This window comes from Protomyctophum bolini (assembly GCF_963924005.1).
Source record: "Protomyctophum bolini genome assembly, chromosome: 20".
NCBI lineage: Eukaryota > Metazoa > Chordata > Actinopteri > Myctophiformes > Myctophidae > Protomyctophum > Protomyctophum bolini.
The window spans coordinates 15,565,158-15,586,778 of NC_137881.1; the positions used below are offsets into that span (position 1 = coordinate 15,565,158).

A 21,621-nucleotide genomic window follows, 5' to 3' on the forward strand; every position below is an offset into this window, starting at 1 on the left:
ATTTTCTCTATTACAGGTTTGTGGCATTTAAGTTAAAACTGACAATGCCATAAATACCACATTATATTCCCTTACCACCAAAAGTACAATTTATATTTCCATAACCAACAAGTGATGATGGTTTTAGGAAACCCGGACACAGCCCTTTGACCATTGCAATCCGGCCTTCGAAGTGATTTGGTATATATCAAAAAGTAAAGTGTTATTTCTCCATGGAAATTAACTACTGTAGCTATAATTTCAGCCTATTATATCACAGTTTAGAGGCGCGAGAAGTGTGAATTTGTGAATTTCAGACAACATTCTATGTTTCGTTTATATTGTTGGTTTATTCATATTTGGATAGTGAGCAATTCAAGTTAGGCTTTCTTGTCACCTTTCCCCTATTTGGACTGGCCTAATTTGTCTCTTTGTCAGAGATTGGGGTAGGTCTAAAGAATAACCAAAACAACATGCCCCCAAATAAGTTCACAGCAATCTATTTCAAGAAAAAGCATGGTTGTGTTTTGATCTATCTTTTGAGAGGGGTATCTCAAAAACTAAGGCCTGTTTTGATTACTGTGGTTCTCGTTTAAACCACTGAGTGTCACTAGTGAGAGGGTGTTCACACTTTAAGGCAGTGGTTTTCAACCTTTTTCATATCAAGGCCCATTATTTATTCTGAATTTAAGCCACTGACAACATTCAACATTTGATGACAGACACAAAACAAAATAATATTTTGTTGTCGTTGGATAAGATTGTGTCCACAATTCAGGCAAACGTTGATCAAAATGACAATTATTTGACATCTAATTGTGTAGACTTCTTGTAAATGAATTAGCCTGCCTAATGCAGGTATTTAACACTAATTTAACTCTTGAGAAAGTAAAATGAAACCAATTGGACAGGTCCATTTGGTCTCACTTTACACTCAAGAATGAAAGATCTAATAAGGGTCCATTTTGTTATACTAAATTCATAATTTAGCTGGGGACCACCTGGAAGTGGAAGTGTGGAACCCCTTCATAACCACTGGTTGAAAACCACTGCTTTAAGGAATACATGCTGTCTCCAGTCTAACTCCACACAGTATATTGCTGGCAGGATATAACATACCATTCAGAAAAAAAACATCTGCGTGAGTGGACCCACAATAGAGCAGATTTCTGCCTAAAAATGCCTCCAGCTTTTATGTTGTGCTGCCTCTCACATTACCCAGTAGGATGGAAGCTTGCTACGGCCAACGACTAGTTGGTGAACCCATAACCAAAAGCTGTTTAACAGCGTAACTACAGGTCGCCTGGTGATATGTTTCAACTTTCAACCATGCCACATCCTCAAATGTACACACACACACACACACACACACACACACGCACACGCGAGCACAAACACACACACACACACACACACACGCACGCACGCACGCACGCACGCACGCACGCACACACACATATAATGGGTAACAGAAAGGCATGCATCAGATGAGGGCACACCAGTGATAGAACTACAGCAGATGATGAGACAGGACCAAAGCATATTCTGTTGGGTCATCAGGTTAATACTTTATTTTTGTTTGATTTGCAGCGAAAAGAGAAAGAAAGAAAGGGAGACGGAAACAAGAGGAGAGAGAATGTCAGAAAAGAGACTACAGACTTTGGGATAGCTGTGGCTACAAGCCTTTGTATCAAATCTAAAGACAAATTCGTCAGGCAACATTTAAAACATCTTTTAAAAATAACATTAACATATTTTTGTGGGCTCTATATGGCACAGTATTATCCTAAACATGTACACAATACCAAACAGTGTAGCCACACCCCTACATCTATGACCAGCTTCATAGCAAACTAAGCCACAAGATTTATCTCCAGATCATGACATTTTTCAAGAAATCGCTCATTTACCATATCAAATTTCTTATGCCATAACAAGGCACCTTTAATAGCAGTTGAAATCTGGCAGATCCACATCTGACTATAGATAATTATCATTTAAATATCAAAGCAGAGGCACATTCATTTAAACTAAACATACAGTAAATGTTTGTATATAACCACCAGATTCCAGTCCAGTCACTACAATACGTCGATTTGCATGCTGTTGGTCTATGATAACCATGACGGCAAACTATGGCATAAGAAATGGTCCAAAAACACAAATGTTAATCTACGGGAATGGCTTCCGATAGTGTTTGGAGACAGCAAGGCTTGGCTGGAGAGGTTTACACTGTTTCAAAAAAAAAAAGGAAAAAAAAGAAATCGGCCCATATATTCCCACCGGTTATGTTGCTTAGGCAGATTTATTTTGGTTTTCGTATTCACACATGCAGAAACACTCATTCACAAATACAAACATACACACGGGCACACGCACAAACGTCTTGTAACCATACACCAGAGGAGGCTCATCATGAGCCCCTACAGTTTCACACGCCTGTCTAAACTAAACAGCGTCCCAGTGCTATCTCTCTCACACACACACACACACACACACACACACACACACACACACACACACACACACACACACACACACACACACACACACACACACACACACACACACACACATACTGTAATTAGGAGTTGGTGCAGTGTGTTAGTAGGTACTGTTTGTCTTGTAGTGAAGATATACGTAACTTGACAGCTCTTATATAATGTAGTGATTGTGACAAACATATGATGCAGCTAATTTCAGTTTGAGACTGAGAATTCTGAATAATAATGGAAAAGATTTTTTTTTTAAAAAGAAAGAAAAGAAAAACAACTTAACAGATCTGGAAGGTTGAGAGGCCAAAAAGTGTAAAAGGTAAGAAGACACAAAAGCTGTGCGTGTGTCAGACTTTTTGAGGATTATAAACTGTTAGGAAGCAACTGTTGCTCATGCTTTGTGGATACAGAACCCAAGTTTATTGACATGTTCCTAGGACTACTGCATATATGCATTGATACCAGACATTATAACGGTTCTTAAACAGGTTATTTGTTTCAAAAAACAAAGGAACTGAAACCAATCTACATTTAATGCAGTTGTACTTCATTAACCTCATGACTAAATTTACATTCATATGTGTAGTGTCTGTGTGTAGTGTAACCCCCACGCGTGTTTTCTTTCCCACACTGAAGCCACTTCCAACCAGTAAAAGGGGGCTAAACAACATGAACAAACAACATACTGTAACAAAACAAAAAATAACGGAGATAACATTACACGTAACAAAATAAAAGGCCCAGGGGGCATTCAGGGAGTTCTGACCACCGCTTGGCTGATTTCTTCCAGCCGTATCCTAGCAAATTACACCATTCCTCTCTTCTACAAAAAGCAGAAAAAGAAGGAAATGGTCCAGACTCTTTCCAACAGACATTTCTGTGTCCGGAAAGTTCGTTCTGTAGGAGGTTCTGACTCTGACCCCTGACCTTTCTATGCCCGACCCATTTTTCTTTCCCTACCCAGAAATAACTCAATACCCTGAATCCATTTTCTCTCTTTCCTTCCTTGCTCTCGCTTTCTTCCTGGCCAAGGAAACAGAGTGTGCCTTTGGAAGAGGAAAAGGCCACTGAAGATGGAGGTTGAATGATTTTTATTATTTTCTCTCTGTGAAGGAAAATGAGATGAAACCTGGAAGTGCAATGGTCTATTAGCCTATGATTCAGTGGCCAGCTACATGTCTGGAGCAGCTACGAGTGTTGATATTACCCAAGTGCTATTTTTTTCCTATTGTGCAGATAAGGTAAAAACTAAGGTGAATGCTAGGCAAATCCTACAGAATGCCATCTGGCCACAAGTCATGGATTAGTCGAGACATTAGAAGCTCAGAGGACCTGTTGTTGTCGTGGATTCAAATCCAGCCCAAAACACTTATCGTTGCTGTTATTCAGTTCAGATTTTTATTTATTTTGGGGATATAGAGGAATCACTTCTAAATGCACTGACCTACTGTGGCTAGTCCAACTAGCATAGGAATGCTGTGCACGCCTCAGAACCATTAATGGAATGATCAGCGCGTAGATGGCATACACCAGCCATTCATGCACGTACTCCCGCAACGCACATGAGGATAAGCATACACAATACACACACACCCAGCAACACAAATAACTGTGTAAGCCCAATTCTGCATGCACACATTCCTATATACTGTGCATGTATGTACTCACATACAGCTTTCACAGACAACTTCAACATGGAATACGCCAGTATTTTGACTCATTCACTCACTCACTCACTTTCTCTCTCTCTCTCTCTCTCTCTCTCTCTCTCTCTCTCTCTCTCTCTCTCTCTCTCTCTATCATACACACAGTCAAAAAAGTCACATGTGCACAATACGTTGTTTAATGCTCTGCCACCAAGTGTGTTGAGAAAGGATTTTCTGTCTCATCCCTTTTCCTTGCCTACACAAGCCTTCCCAGAAGAGCTTTTATCCTCATTATGCGGCTACTATAAAGGGAAGCAGACTGAACTTCTTTTTTTCTTCACAGAACACACACCCTGTTAGCAGTTCTTATTCTTATATTATAGATAATATCATAAAGAGTCCGAGAGGGAGGTTAATCAAGCTCTAGAACTACAACACTACAGAAAGACAGGAGAAACACAGAGAAAGGTGAACAGGAGGAAAGAGAGCCCGGGAGGTAATGATACGTCACTGTAATGTTTGTGTCTCCTCCCCGTTTTCCTTCGCTCTTTCTCCTCCCTTCACCCTCACTCCTGATTTCATGCGTAGCTCTGATCTCTACTGAACAAAAGAGAGGCAGGGGGAGACCGTGCGGATGTACACACTAAGCCAACAAGCTCAGAAACCCCTAATCCACGACAGGCCAGGTCGTCTTTGACATATTATAGTATATTCCTCATTTATGGTGCTTCTGCATCCTAAGGTTTACTGCCGTTGCCGTCCCGGTGTTTCTTGCCACTGCCACTGCTGCTGTGATAGAGGTTAGGATTGGCGGCAAAGGGATGAGACGCTGTGCTCATGTAGGGACCAGCGGCGGCCGCTGCGGCTGCGTAGTTGAAGATAGCAGGCAGGAAGGGCAGCGGCTCCACCTTGTCCCCTCCAGGCGCCATCATGTTCAGAGCCATGGGGAGAGCGGCCAGGTTATAGGGGTAGGCCAGCAGCTGGGGCCCGTAAAGCAGCTGGTATGGGTCGTGGTAGAAGGGCAGCTTGGCCAGATCGCCGCCACCGGGGACCATTACCTTCCCTAGTGGCCCAAAGGGAAGAGCTCCCGCAGGATACGACGACATGAGCAAGTTGTCATCCTGCTTCTTCCCAGAGCGGTATCCGCCTGGTACAATAAGGGGCAGGGGAAAGTCCTGCATGGGGTAGCCCATTGAGTTGGCCTCGCCCTGTTGGGAGTCTGAGGAAGAGCCTGTGTCCTGGTGCTCAGGTGGCGGTGGGGCGCGGGGGAGCAGAAGGGCATGGGCAGAGGGGCGGTCGCCGGTGCCAGCTGCACCAGTGGGCAGTGAGAGCCTGTCTAAGGCCTGTAACGGGTGGTGGGCCTGCTGCCGGCGTTTGACTGGAGCTAAGAGATCCCTGGCTGTGGGGCACTGGCAAGGAGATTTGGGAGGGGGCCTGGGCGATGAGGGTCCATTAATAATAGTGGTTTGAGAGGTGATGTGCTGGGGGGATGGCACAGGGCTCAGAGGCTCCTCTTTAGGGACCAGGAGAGTAACTTCCTCCTGTCGGGGGTGGGCTGAACTACTCATTTGCCGGGCCATGTCTGCCTTCTCCCTTTCTCTTTTTCTCTCTAGCTCTCTCTGTCTCTCTCTCTGTCTCTCGATCTCCCTCTCTTTTTCTCTCTGCCTCTGCATCTCTTTCTCTCTGGCTAGTATTGAGGACATAGTGAGGTCTTGTGCTTCGGTAGGAGAGGGGCTCCTGGGGAGGGAGCTGGGGACTCTAAGATCTTGAACAAAAGGTGGTTCCTCATAACCTACAGGGAGGAATGTGCCATTCCCTAACTGCCTGTCTCTATCCATAATGACACCTTCCCGTTTCATGACTCCCGCCTCTGGGCTGGGAACAGTTGTCATGGAAACAACAGGAGCAGCAGTGGTTATTCTGGTCTGTGAGGTCATGGGCATGTTCGGAGAGGTGATAACAGGTGCCATGACATGTGCAGGGCTGGGTATTCTATGGATTTGGCTGTCTAGGCTCTTCTTCCTGTGGGTACGGTAATCCAGACATTCGGAGCTGCTCATGACCAACACACTCTGAAGAGTGGGGGTCGAGGTGGGTGTGGGAGGAGTGAACTCAGGTTTGGTGGGTGTGAGATTAACTGGGCTATCTAACAGGGGCTTTATCCTAATCTGTGGGCTGGGTTCTCTTTCAGGACTTGTTGTTTTTAGTTCTGGCTGATCAGTTTTGTCACAAGTTTCTGATAAGTCCTGCTCCTCTCTAAGCTGGATGGGAGGGTTTTCACACTGCTGGGTTTCTAAACAGTCATCACCACAGGGTGGCTCTGTTGTTGAAAAGCTGATAACTGACACAGACTGAGCAGCGGTAGGAACGCACTGGTCTTTTTCGATATCTGGGTCTTTGCTAACAGTGTCGACCACTGTCTCTGCCTCTTTTGGCTGTGATTCAACCTCCTCCCTCTCTCTTTCTGGGGAACTGCTTAGTTCATGACGTCGAATGTGCCGTGTGAGTGCTGAGAGTGTTTTGCACACCTTGTGACATTGTGGACAGGTGTGTCTGGCTAACGCTCTCCTGCTAAGGCGACTTGGACTGGAGGTGGCCCTCGCTACCCTTCCCGCCTTCTCCTCATCCTCCCTTGATGTTTCTGCCACCCCCACTCCAAACACATCACCTGGTTCATTAAGTGCCATTTTGGGCGGTAAGGAGACGGCCTCGGGGGGCTTGGGATGCTGGGCTCTCTGATGATCCTCCAGCTTTGCTCTGGAGGGGAAAGTGGCTCGGCAGAAGAGGCAGACAAACTCTAGCAGGTGGCTCAGTTCGTGTTTGTCTCGTTTTCGTGGGCTGGAGAACCAGCGTCCGCACGTACCACACTCTGCTGCATTCCCGTTAGTCCAGGGTCGGCGCTTTATTCCCCCAGGAGTGGCTGAGGTAGATGGAGGAGGCTTTGGAGAGCACAGAGGAGGGGTGGAAGCCCTGGAATGAGCTGCCTCAGTGCTTGCCTCACAGGCATCTTTGCTTGTCGCTTCTTTCTCCATTTTCTCCTCATCCTCCTCCTTTTCGCCCTCGTCCTCTTCCCCACCCGCCTCATCCGCTTTCCCATCCTCTTCCTCACCGTGCCTTTTCTCTGTCTCCTTACTGACATGGTTCATGAGTCTCTCTGCCCGCCTCATCAGCCGGAGGGAGCGCTTGTACTGCAGCTTCCGCTGCCAGTTCTTGGCCCTCTGGAAATGTGCTTGAGACTTCCTCTTGGGTTTGTAGGCGTAGTAAGGAAGCCACAAGTCCTCTGCATCATTCTCACTCTCCCCTTGCTGGCGCACCTCCTGGCGGAAGTAGTATTCCCTCACTTCACTTACTTTATCAGGGCATTTGGAAATCTTTTTCCTGACCTCAGCCCCAGAACCTTCTCCTCCTTCCTGTTCTTTCTCAGCACCCAGGCTGGCAGAGCGGTGGGCACGGTGCTTGTGGTGATGGTGGTGAGAATGCGTGTGGCGCGGTTCCTTGGCATCTGGTGGAGATGAGACTTCGCTCCGCTTGCCTTTCGGAGGAGAGTGGCTCTTGTCCCTCCTGAGGTCCGTCTCAGAAATGCTACGCTTGACCATGGCCTCCTCTCCGATGCGCACCGTAATCTGACACAACGGCCCTCCTGATGCGGACACTTGCTTGGCAGTGGACATGTCACTCTTGCTGTGGGACCTGCGCAATTTGTGATGGGATCTGCCTGTTTCTGCATCCTGTCTGCCTCTCTGACCATCCTCTGTTGTGTCTGAACTGTCTCTGGACCTCTTTCTATGCCTCTCTGTGCTCTCTCTTTGTTTTCTGTTTAGCCTTGACGTGGAGCTGTGAGATGTCTGACTGTCACTGGTTTCGGGGGAGGGGCTGTTCACTGGGCTTTTATCACTACCAGAGGCCACTTGGTTGCTATGGACGATGACTGAGGATGACAGTGCTTTTCCATGGACAATGACAGAGGGTTTTGTGTGGCCATACGTTATCACAGACGACATGCCCGCCTCTGTGCCCCTACTGCTTTTGGGAGATTTGGTTTTGCTGCTACTGGACATTTTGAAACTGCCTTCTCTTCTCAAATGCTCTAACTCAGGGGCTTCTGTTTCATGCTTTCTAACTTCGGGCGTGTCTGTTTGGGGGAGGGGGGCTAGTGTGGACAGGTCCCTGTGTTCTACGCTCAGAGAAACAGGGAAGCCATCGAGGAAGGCATCCGGGTCGGGCTTCATACTCTGAGGGTGGGCCCCACTAATGAGGCTCTGGAGGTCTCCAGTACCTAGGCTGCAGTCCAGGCCCAGAGACAGTGGGATGGAGGGTGGGTCAGTGGATGGCAGAAGGAGGCCATTTGGCAGGCCATCGCTGTAGGTCTTATATGGTCTCTTCTGGGAACGCATGGGGAGAAGGCGGTATAGTTTCAGGGCATTCATTTTCTGCTTGTAGCCACCATTGGCAGTCTTCTCACTGGAAATGAGCCCGGGGTTGATGCCATGAATGGTCTTCTGGTGGGTTTTGAGGTTGTAGTAGGTTGCAAAGGCGTCCCAGCAGAAGATACACTGATATCGGCGTTCCCCTGTGTGCCACACTTCATGCTTGGTGCGGTACTCTGCCAGGGCGAAGACCTTGTCGCAGAAATGGCAGGGGTACTTGCGGCGCCATGAGTGTACATTGGAGTGACGTTTCAGGCTGGATATTGTCATATACGACCGCTCACACACAGAGCAGAAATAGATGACATTGCCGTCTACCACCTTCACAAAATGGTTCTCATCTCCCCCCAGCAGCTCAGCGGCTGCTGCATCATCACCTTGGATCCGTGCCAGAATGCTCCGTGCCTTCTTCCCTGGCCTTGCCTTGCTGTCTATTACTCCCCCTGCTCCTACGATGACTCCTCCCTCCACCCTCACCTCGCCCTCTTCCAGCGGCTCTTCCTTGGGCTGTACAGTGAGTGAAGGAGGGCCCAGGCTGTTGGACCCCGCTAGGCCCCGCGGGGACCCGCAGGCAGCCTCATGGGACTGCAGTCTCTTGCTGTGGATGAATGCTTTGCCACAATAGCGGCAGCTGAGGGCCCGGCTGCCGCGGTGCAGCCGCATGTGGACCGTCAGTGAGGAGCCAGAGCTGAAGAGCCGGTGGCACACCCCGCAGATCAGCTCTGGTTTCAGACTGTCGCTGGTGGAGGAGGAGAAGGAGGACGTGTGGGGGGGAGCGGTGAGAGCCTCAGAGGGGAGAGGAGGAGGTGGCTGTGGAGGTGAGAGATGGAGGGTAGGCGGATGAAGTTTCGGCCTGTGGGGGCTTCCCACCTTCGCGCCAGGACCTCCTGTTATTTTTTCCTTTCTTTCTGCGTCCCCACTTCTCTGGCCCGGATAGGCTGCGTTGCCCAGATTGAAAAGAATCTGGGCAGTCGGAGAGGGCGACGCTGTGCCATTAGCCACCCTGTGCCTCTCCTCCCACCCGTCGCCTGTATAACAGCCTCCAGTTTGCCCACTGGAGGACCTGGAGACTAACCTGTTGAACTGATTCTCCGGACTGACTTTGGGGGAACACTTCAGAGGGGGTGGGGATTTGATATCCCTCCTGACGAGCGTGTTAACAGTCATGGGAGAAGAGGAAGAGGAGGGTGAGGAGGACGGAGAGCTATCGTGCCTGGGGGGCTTAAAGGGTCTGTGCTTTACGTCCATGGTGGCATCCAGTTTCCACAGCGAGCCCTCATCGGAACCCTTAGAGCCAGATGAGGAAGGCCGTCGTCGGTGCGGAGACGGACAAGAGGAAGAGGAAGTGCGACAGTGGTTTGGGGAAGTGAGAGTGGCAGGAACAGGGGCGGCACTGAGTGGGAAGCTGAGGGTGATTTTGGCATTCTTGGGCCCGTCGGCCATGTCCTCCAGCCGGTCATCCAGCATGGCCTCTCCCCGGCCCCCCTGCCTGCTTTTACCCTTCATGTCCCACTGCTCGGCCTCCCCGCCCCCCTCCTCTGGTACAGGCTGACCGCCTACTCCAAGTCCACAGCTGCGCTTGTAAAGTCGCCCGGTCCCACTGGGGCTGCAGCGGGTAGTGTCCAAACTGTCAAGCAGGTGGGACAGTCCCAGTAGGCCACAAGAGGAGGCCTGCGCTGGGTGAATGTCCGGAACCACCACAGCCTGTGGCAGGGAAGACGGGGTCGATGAAAGTCGTCTCTGGTGCGCGTCAGCGTCCTCGGTTCCAATGTGCGCGGGGAGTTGCCGGGTGGCTTGGTGCTGCTCGCTCAGACGCGACCGAAGGAAGCCCGCATGGAGTGGGTCCCACACTTTCTCACCGGACACCATGGCCAGCCAGCAAAATCTGAAAGACACAGCAGGAACAGCTCCAATTAGCGTTTCACAGATTATCCAGCACAACCGCAAAACTCGCATAAACGCACACATGCAACATGAAGCAAAGAACTGACGGCAATACCGAGAGCTTGCACAGCAGCCATGATGCTGATGGCACACTTTGTCATAGACGGCAACGAAACCAAAATGCTCCAGCAGTCCCAGGCTCTAAAAGCTCAGGCAGGAATGACATGGGCGAGGAGGGAGAGGCTGGGGGTAAGGAATGAATCTGCGGCAGTGCTGGTTTAGATTTCAGCGTGCCACGGCCAAGCCTTCAGAAAGGCATTCCAGAGATCCATCTCTCTCTCGGCTGTGACACAACATTCCCTTTGCCTAATTGGAAGGCGTTCAGATTTAATCAAGGTTCCCTCAGAATAGTGTGTTGACTTGCATCCATGGCCCTGCTGCACACAAAAATAGTCCTTCCTTCTCCCTCTCTCTCTCTCTCTCGCTTTTAGCAGACTAAAGGAAAGGGGGTGGTTCTGATCAGAGCCTTGTTAGCCATTCCTGGCAGTGGCTAGTATCTGCCGGGCATGACTCTAACCATTTATTTGTGAAGGCAAGGGAGGGAGAGAAGGAAGGGGGGGGGGGGGGGGGGGGGCATTTGTGAGTGCGTGCGGAGAAGGGGTGTTTTGCTGCACTTTGCATCCGGTGAAATCGCAGCTAAGCTCGGGAGAGAGATAGAAAGAGGGACAGATACAGAGAGTGAGAGAGACACAGAGGGAGAGAGAAAGACAGAGAGAGAGGAGGATGAGCCACTGTCGATGGGCACTTCCCATTTCTATTCTAATTCCGCCGCCATGGCTGTGGCTGGATACACAGTCCTAAATTTATTCATGCAAATGCCAGCTGCAGATTTGCCCGCAATATGTTTGTTATAACTCATTTACAACGGGATCAGGTGGTGGGGTCGGCCGACGATTGGACATGGGATTGGAGACGGCATATGGCCACAGTGATGCGACGAGGAGAAAAACCCTCAGTCATGCTTTTCTGCCTGCGTTTTTAAAGCGGCGAGGAAGCCAGGAAGGCAGGCCGCTGTAAAATTCCACAGGCAGCCCTGAACAGGCAGAAACTAGGTCAGCACTGTTATTGCAGAGGGAAGAGGAGGGAGAGGGAGAGCGAGACAGAGGGAGAGAAAGAGGGAAAATGAGAGAGTGTGCATGTGTGTGTGTCCGTGTGCACATGCGTGTATGATAGAGAGAGAGAGAGAGAGAGAGAGAGAGAGACTAAAGGAGAGATAGAGAAGAGTGGAAAGAGAAAGACAGTGAGGGTAAGCCAAAGAGTGATAGAATGGAGGGGGCTGAAGCAGGCACAGTCAGACAGACAGGAGCCCAGGCAAACACATGCGCGCGCACACACACACACACACACACACACACGTGCGCACACACGCACGCGCATACGCATGTCTCACCAGCGCACGCACAAACACAAACACACACACACACACACACACACACACACACACACACACACACACACACACACACACAGCATAAACCTATACATTACCCATGGGCAAGGCATTAACAAACTAGTTTTACACGGATGAGCCCAGTTGGAAATGTCATGCAAAATAAAGTGAATCTCAATACCATGCACCATAAGGACAGGTGGAATGAACTAATGTCAATTTACCACAGTCAAGACGATTCCGAAACAACTGTGCATATAATAATAATATCTGGAATTTATATAGCGCTTTTCTAAGTACTCAAAGACGCTTTACATGTGTATGCGGGGGCCAGGGGAGAGGAGGAAAAAAAAGAACAAAAAAAGACAATAGTACTAACATACTGAATTAAGGTTTCTGTCCTGGATTACAACAAACTATTTTACTCCACTGTATGGCCACCTGTTTTTATGTGCATACTGAAGTAGGCCTTTTGCTGTCACCTTTACCGAGCAGCATTGTGCAGGAAATCCCTCATGCCGAGCGGCAGTCAGGCTACAAGTGGGCGGACGCATTGTGAGACGGCGCAAGGGCTAAAAATGTCACAATTTCATCTAGCATTTGTGTCGGGGACAGGGAAATGCGTACGACGCCCCCTCGCACTTTCCCTTCATCTGCCTGTGACGCACATAGACTCAGCGTTAGCAGAGCCTGCACAGCCACACAACAGACACATAGACTCAGCGTTAGCAGAGCCTGCACAGCCACACAACAGACACATAGACTCAGCGTTAGCAGAGCCTGCACAGCCACACAACAGACACATAGACTCAGCGTTAGCAGAGCCTGCACAGCCACACAACAGACACATAGACTCAGCGTTAGCAGAGCCTGCACAGCCACACAACAGACACATAGGGCTGTATTTTGCGTGTCTTAAGTACCAGGTCTTATTCCCTAACTTGAGTAAACTAAAGACCTGGAGGCGTGATCAATGCCATTTGGCTATTCTGAGTGGCCAAAGAGCATTGATCACGCCTCCAGGTCTTTAGTTTACTCAAATTAGGAAATAAGACCTGGTACTTAAGACACGCAAAATACAGCCCATAGACTCAGCGTTAGCAGAGCCTGCACACAACAGACACATAGACTCAGCGTTAGCAGAGACTGCACACAACAGACACATAGACTCAGCGTTAGCAGAGCCTGCACACAACAGACACATAGACTCAGCGTTAGCAGAGACTGCACACAACAGACACATAGACTCAGCGTTAGCAGAGCCTGCACACAACAGACACATAGACTCAGCGTTAGCAGATCCTGCACACAACAGACACATAGACTCAGCGTTAGCAGAGCCTGCACACAACAGACACATAGACTCAGCGTTAGCAGAGCCTGCACACAACAGACACATAGACTCAGCGTTAGCAGATCCTGCACACAACAGACACATAGACTCAGCGTTAGCAGAGCCTGCACACAACAGACACATAGACTCAGCGTTAGCAGATCCTGCACACAACAGACACATAGACTCAGCGTTAGCAGAGCCTGCACACAACAGACTGGCTGCATGACCGTGACAAGCTGCCTTGAATGCGCCTTAGCGGTGTACACACTATATAGTGCATACGGGCAGACACGTAAAGGACATGCATCTATTCTAAAGCATGATTATCGCTCTCGCAAAGGCACAGATGTGTGTATACAACAGATATCACAAACATATACTGTATACTATATATACAGTACATGTACACACCACACATGTACATATACATGTATATATGTAAATTATATATATATATATATATATATATATATATATATATATATATATATATATATACACACACTGTATATATATATATATACACTGTGTATGTGTATATGTAATATATATATGACGGAAACCCCTAAGCCTTTTGGGGCTTTTACATTTCAAAACGGGAACCCCGTTTAGGTACAGTATGTACAGTATATAGCAACATAATGTTTTTCAGAAAACTTAGGTCAGAATTTAGAAGGCATTTTTAGAATACGCCTCTAAACGGGTCTAATTGGGATATATATTCACATACAGACATACATATACATAGTACACATGTAATGTACGTATGTATTATACAACAACAAAGCCCAAAACAGCCTTCCCCATCACACGCAGACAACCAAGTGGCAACTGGCAAGGAACCTAAAGCAACATCAAAACAAAACCCTGTCCTCACGCCTGTAAGGGACAGGATGTTCTGCACAGACAAACATGTTAGCCTGACCTGTTTTCAGTTAGTGCTACTCTGAAAAACAGATTGTAGCTGTAAAACTCAAAATGTAAGTAACAATTTGGAGTATGTATGATTCTCATGCGTAAGCTCCAAAAATACATAAACAAAAAAACACTTTTTGGGGGGGGGGGGGGAAGTAAGTCTTTAAAGCTTGCATCGCTACAAAACACCACGGCCAGAACAGGTGCTCAGCTGGTGTGGGACAAATTAATAAATAGCCTCACAAAATTGAGGGGAAAAAAGGAAAGGGATACGCATAGGCTAATCAGCAGAAAGAAATTTTCTACTTTGTAGTACACAGATATAACTGGGGCGCCCGCTGGCCTAGTGGTCCAGGCGCATGACACATATAAGCTCTGGCCTGACAGCGCGTCGCGTGTTTGAGTCCCGTTTATGACGACCTTTGCTCCTCTCCCTCTTTCCTGTTATTCTTCACTTGTATCCATCAAAAAAGGCAGAAAAGCCAAAAACAAATCTTAAAAAAAGAAAGAAAAAATTATCTGTATAACTACAGAAGGATGTGCCTTGGAAGACATACGTCACTCTCCATGATATTGTTGAGATCTGATGACGGTTAAATAGGATAGGTGACTGATTTAGATCCAACCTATTACATTCTAAATATTGTTTTTAATTGCTCTATTTTAACTGGCTGTAATTATGTCACCTTAATTAATTAATGTATTATGCTAGCTATTTGAAATGTCTGACCAACAAACCATCAGTCGTGATCCTTTTTAACACAGTGGTTTTCAACCCTTTTCATATCAAGGCCCATTATTTATTCTGCATTTGAGCCACGGTCCACAGACCACCAATTCATTACATTTAGCCTCTCAGACCCAAAACTTAAATATTTTGTTGTCGTTGGATAAGATTTTGTCCACAATTCCATGCTGTATTGATGTTGATACCATTAGGAGAGATAACAGGCAGACGTTGATCGAAATAACAATTCTTCTACTAATTGTGTAGATTTCTTGTAAATTAAGTAATGCAGATGTTTAACAATAATTTAACTCTTGAGAGTATAAAAGGAAACCAAATGAATCACTGATGTGCATTTCAGCCCTGTATTGACAATTATCGTAGTCTACAGAAATGACAATATGTATGATAGAACCCATATTGACACAATATACTCCCGTGGCATGCCGATGCTTTCTATGTCTGCCATTACATCAATCTGATTCATATGTTCTGAAGTAAAGATCGCTAGTATTTAGCCAGGAAGTAACTGTTGTGGCTTTCACATCCACAGATTGTAACTCTGTGACATTATTACTCCAAAACTCTTTCAAACTGAGCTCCCTGCCATCCTTCAGTCAGTTCAAAGGAATGCTCCAGAACATTTTTCACCCGCTTTAATTGATTTATTTTACTGATATAGTTCCTTTGTAATTTATCCTGATTTATAATGTTGTTTGATGTATTGTTTTTTGACTGTATTTTGTGTATTGTAACCTCGGCTACGTTGAAAATGAGGGCTTGGGGGGCACGGTGGCACAGTCGGTAGTGCTGTTGCCTCACAGCTAGAAGGTCCCGGGTTTGATTCCCGCTGGGGACGCCGTGGGCGCTGGAGGCGTGCTCCCTCCTCCGCGTCATCAGTGCCCATACCCGAGGTGGGGTTGGCGAAAGGGCCCTTCTGTGTGGAGTTTGCATGTTCTCCCCGTGTAATCCTCGTCTATAAAACTACCTTCCCCTGGCCAGCCGGTGCGCCTGATGGAGGGGAAAGGAACTGGTCGGAATAACTTGTTCCTTTCACGCTCTACATCCGGCCTCGGAAACTCCCCCCTGTCAGGTGAAAAGAAGCAGCTTGGACTCCTCATTGAAGGAAGCATGAGGTCAGTCCGCTGCCTCCCCAGGTTGGCAGAGGAAGCGTAGCGCCCAGGATTACATTTGATAATTGACACTGGGTGGAAAAATGGGTTGCAAAAATAATGGGATAAAGATTTATTTAGAAAATGAGGGCTTGCCCTCAACTGTATTTCCGAATATAAATGGTGGTGATGATGATTACTGGGGTAAACTTTTCAGCAACATTTCAGAGACATGCAGAAGGCCATTACCCCTATAATAAATATAGACAATATTGATGGTTGTTTTTGGTAGATGCTATAGCTTAGGCCTTGGACCTTGTCATAGTCATACAGCTTATTCCTCACAGCACTGTTTCTACAGATGTGGACTTTTATTACAACCCTGGCGTGAGAGTGTCACAAATAGAGCTCGCGAATCGGACGGTGTTGTTAAATGCAAATAATATGTAAGCCAACACTCAATTGTCTTTGCTTTTGGCATAAAACACAGATTGATTTGTTTTCTGTCAGACTACAGTATGTTTAAGAGACTAATTGCTACAATGCCGCCGTCATGTCCCAACATGCACATCAATAACAGCCAGGATCCTGTGCTTTCATGTTATTCTGAATGACTGAAATGAATCGTGACCAATTTTCCTGATAGCCTCGACGCTGTAACTGTATGTCAAGCTGTGATATACGGCCATTATGCGAGTTTTTGGCGCTGGGGGGGGAAGGGGCGCGGGGTCGGGAGGGAGTGCCTGCAAGGCGGAATGCGGGGGGCCTCGGTGTTCCAGCCGGCAAGCCAGTGGCAGGGAGCATGTGGAAAGAGGAAGGTGTCGGTTGGGCTTTCTCCCCAGCGAGGGCCGGCCAGAGGGGCCCAGCCATTAGAGCAGCAGTTGGTCTGTGAGGGGAGGTTTTGGAGGGGGGGGGAGGTGTAACGTGCATGTGTGGGAGTGCGGGAGGGGTGTTGTTAGCAAGAAGCGGTACTGAACTCTCCACAACCCCCCGGCCAAGAGAGCATGGTGGAGCCAGCCAGATGGGATAGAGGGTGGGAGAGGGAGGAGAAGGGAAGCTGGTATAGGAGATTGTATATGGCGGAGTGGAGGTGTTGGCTGTATAGGTGCTAGAGGTGACTTCAAAAGCATCTCCTCCACGTTCAAATTTCAGTTTCCTTGTGTTTCAGATGCCGTGCAGCATGTCTGCGATTCCCCTTTCCACCCGCCTCTCCTTCCACAACAGTAAACTGTGGTGATTCTGCATGCCACTCCACGCGCCGGCAAGCCAGCCCGTGTCTAAAACGGCATACTCTCCATGGTCTGTTAGCTCCCAACCCAGCACATAATTCCCGTAATTCTGTCCCCCGTAACAGAATCATGGGAAGCATTAGCAGAGAGCAAGACCGAAAAAAGTACCCCAGGAGAGAGGTAACACAACACCAATGACCTCTTTGAGGTAATTTCCCCAAAATCATTTTCAATTTCGCGCACAGTCTCTTCTTGAAGGTGCAGTGAAAGCCTCTTTGGAAGTTTTCAGTGTAAAACAACTGAGGGCTGTTTGTGTGTTAGCTAGCTATGCTTTTTCAGAGTTACGTTCCTACGGTCAGCATATCCGCTGTTAGAATGGCGGTTTAGGCAAGAAGAAATGCTGCACCAGTTTCCACTCAGAGCACAGTAACATTCACATCCCCAAAAAAAACAACAGCAATCCACCATTTGTAGTTGAACAGCGACTCTGAAAAAAGGAATGTGCACAATTTATCCTCCATGAGTATACAGTATGTAAATAGACCACACAGAGGACACCTAATGTTGTTTGCCGTCCTGCATGGCCAAAACACACACACGCCTCATTTCAAAAGCCCACACACTTCCACAAGGTGTGACATCACTGAGCAGACCAGCGACCACACCACGTCAGAGGTCAGATGGTGGACCTGACCTCTGACCTCCAAAGCCCCAGTGGCATTGTGGGTCACATTTTCCATACAGTGCACACAGTGCAGGGGCTTGGGTCGGCACCATGGAGACCAGGGCTTGGGTCGGCACCCATGGAGACCAGGAATGTGGAAGAGATGGCTGCATAGTTGGCTGTTTTTTTGTTTGGGGGGGGGGGGGGGGGGGGGTGGGTGAAAACAAGAAGAAGGGAGAGAGCTGGGGCAGCACCAACGGAACTGTGGTGACATCAAAATGCCCTCTAACGCTGTGCATGAGATAGTCCCCTCCACAACATACTGCCAGGCTGCTGCGCTGTAACACGGAGGACTGGTTTTGCCACGGTTTCACCCGTAGAAATGAGGAAGGGGATTGCAGATGTTTATCGTATAAGCCACATGCAAGCCTTTTCCCCTCCTCAGAACTATTTCTCTCTCCAGTGTTGTTGGTAAGTTGATGTACACAGAGAGGGAGGAGATCGGGCCTGCCACAGTAACACAGCATAGGCAAGGTTTCCCCTCAACAACAAAGCACCACGTCATGTTTTCTGATGTGTGCTTGCTACCCCCCCCCCCCCCCCCCTAAACGAAGCACCCACCCCCTCCGCCCCCCCCGTCTGTCCTAGCTGATTCACAGGGACGTAAGCGCCGTCTCTAAATTAAAAGTTTCATCACAATCTCGAAACGAGTCATCACTCCTGAAAAAGAATTGCGTGGTGCGCCAGCGAGGGGATCGGATGAGGGAGACAAGGCCTCTCTTTGGCTCCATACAGGACACACTGACACTACAGGGCACACTGACTGCACAAACACATACATAAACACACACCCATGCACAGACACGCACTGCACACAGCCATGCATAAGTACGCACACCCCCTCCCTGAGCACTCACACCCAGGACATGCACATTACATAAAAACCCTGGTTTTCTCTTCCTATTCGAAAACAACAACCACAGCAATGGAGTGAGTAGCAAAAACAAGCAGGAAAACAACAGCATTCAGCCTCTCTTCCCCTCATTCCCCCCCTCTACCTCTCTATCTCTATCTCTCTATCTCTCTCTCTCTCTCTCTCTCTCTCTCTCTCATGAAGGCAAGCACACAAGAGAACGTACCTCGGAAAACCTCCTGCTGCATCTCTGCTGCGATGTGTTCTCTCCCTCTCCCCTCACACTCCCTCTCTCTCTCTCTCTCTCTCTCTCTCTCGCTGGCTTGCTCGCACGCACCCTCTCTCTCACTCTCCCTCTAGCTCTCCCTCGGTCTGTGTATGCGCGCGTCCGACTGCGCGTGGCTGCGTGTATGAGGGAGAGAGTACAGGGAGAGGCACGCGCACACGTGCGCACAGGCGTGCACACACACACACACACACACACACACACACACAGGCTCACACACACGCACACAGGCAGCAGTGTGTGAAGACAGAGGGCAGGAGCGATTCTCACACTCTGACTCGCTTGCTCGCTCACTCCCCCTTTCTCGCTTTAACTCTGTCTCTGTTCTCTCTCTCGCTCTTTCGCCTGGACTCTTCTCACCAGTTTTGTCTCTGACACACGGTTCTTAGTGTTTTTGCCCTTTTTCCAGCAAGTGAATCCCCACACGCACACACGCACGCATGCACATACACGCACAAACGCACACACGCACGCATGCACATACACGCACAAACGCATACACGCACGCACGCACGCACATACACGCACACACGCACGCACATACACACGCACACACACACACACACACACACACACACACACACACACACACACACACGTACACACTACTTTATATACACAAAGCCCAGTGATAGGGAGAGGGAGGGAGAGAGAGGCAGAGGGAGACAGAGTGGGAGAGCGAGCAAGAGGACGCCATTTAAGCAGTTTGTTACGAGCACTGCAAGTCCCCAAAATGGCTGAAAACAAACAGGAGCCGTGCCAACTACGAAAAAAAAGAAAGAAAAAAATGGGCACAAGGACAGACAGATAGACCATCGAGTGAGAGCAAGAGAGCGAGTAGGTGAGGGACTGTGTGCGGTGTGCGCGTGCATGCACGTGAGAGAGAATGGACAAACTGACAACGGACAAATAGCGGATGTAGGTGCTCCGTGCTAGAAGAACGCGAGTTGAAACAAAAAAGGCAGATGATTAGAAGGAGAGAAAGAGAGACAGAGACAGACAAGGACAGATAGATAGGGGAAGACAGAGACAGTGAGAGAAAGTGGGACAGGAAGAGACAGACTTGGATTTCGTTTTATGGCCTTAGTTGAAAGGGTTCAAGTGTAACATGGAGCTATGGCAACAAACAAGTGAAGTGTGTGTTTTAGGACACCGTGTTTATGTGCATGCACACTGTGTGTGTGTGTGTGTGTGTGTGTGTGTGTGTGTGTGACCCTTTAACTCTTGGCTCTGTACCTTTTCGCTGACGGGCACCTGTTTGATTTTGCTGTGTTACTCAACCGCACTCTCCCTCCCATCGACCACCACACTATCCCACCACCTTGACCTCTGGTGTCTGTCGTGCTGCACAATAATAAGCCACGTGTAAACGTTACCGTATAGCACACATACATTCTGATTCGTACACAACTGCAAACGCTCGCACTAAACAACTTTAACATGGACTTTCCTCATACTTTGCCCCTGAATAGCTGTTCTCCACCACGCGCGTCATGGTAAATGGAAATTCCGCATACCTCTCCTCTCTTGGCTGCCATGCGCCACTCAACTGCCTCAGACTGAGATGGGGAGGGGGTATTCTCTCAGCCAGAAAAATTACAGAGAGCGTGGGGGGGAGGAGGGGGGGGGCAAAGAATGTTCTCTAGAGCTGCTATCCTGCAACACCATCACACTTCCCCACTGTCCTTTAGTAGTTGTGCAGGACTGCTGCACAACTACCCCCCCCCCCCCCTCCCCTCCCACCCAGCCACACCCCTCCTTCTCCCACCCATACCCACCAACCGAACCTTGACGCCAGCACCCTACCCCCCCCCCCCCCCTCTCTCTCTCTCATTGTATGCTGCCACACTTGTCTCCATGGGAACTGCTCTGGGATTGGATAGTTCCTGTGACCTCTCTGGCTCTCAGAGTTGGAGCTGGAGTTAGAGGACCATACCCCCCAATGTACTGTTTCACGTTTTCACAGCATGTTGGTGTGTGTGTGTGTGTGTGTGTGTGTGTGTGTGTGTGTGTGTGCGTGTGCGTGCGTGCGTGCATGTGTTTGTATACTATGCAGGGGTGGGTAGGTTACAGTGATCAAGAGTGGTTCGAAGATACAAAATAGAAAATGGACCTGTGGTGGTCCATTTTTAATACTCTCAGAATAAAAAAATAACCGACGGTTTCGCTGTGTGCGCACGTGCGTTAATTAGTTTGTGTGTGTATGTGTATGAGAAAGACAGAGGGTGGGAGAGAAATTGTGTGTGTAGCAGATTTCCCGTTGGCAAAGACAATAGTGTGTGTGTGTGTGTGTGTGTGTGTGTGTTCCAGGAGTGCAGCCGGCCGCTCTACACATGTGTGCTAGCATTGTCCCGTGGCTGCAGCCAGCCAGCCACTAACTCTGTATTCAGAGGCAGCCCCCGTCGCCCAGCCGTCTCTATTCATGGGCTTTTGCCCGAACGTGATCATAGCTTTTCATGCTGTGCTACCAAGCGACACACATCAGACTGAATGCACAAAGATGGCAGAGCTAAGGGAGCCATCTTGTTGGAAAATGTAAGCCATTAACTCAAACAGTA

General features: G+C 48.5%; 1 protein-coding gene across 1 annotated transcript; it reads right to left on the reverse strand.

The window, feature by feature from the left end:
- Positions 1 to 1,522: 1,522 nt before the first annotated feature.
- zbtb4 (zinc finger and BTB domain containing 4) lies at positions 1,523 to 19,144 on the reverse strand. The gene is made up of 2 exons (XM_080791741.1): positions 19,004 to 19,144; positions 1,523 to 10,432 (listed from the first exon to the last, which is right to left on the reverse strand). The coding sequence occupies exon 2, from the start codon at positions 10,414 to 10,416 to the stop codon at positions 4,858 to 4,860; it is 5,559 nt and encodes a 1,852-aa protein (XP_080647867.1). The 5' UTR covers positions 10,417 to 10,432; positions 19,004 to 19,144; the 3' UTR covers positions 1,523 to 4,857.
- Positions 19,145 to 21,621: the final 2,477 nt, after the last annotated feature.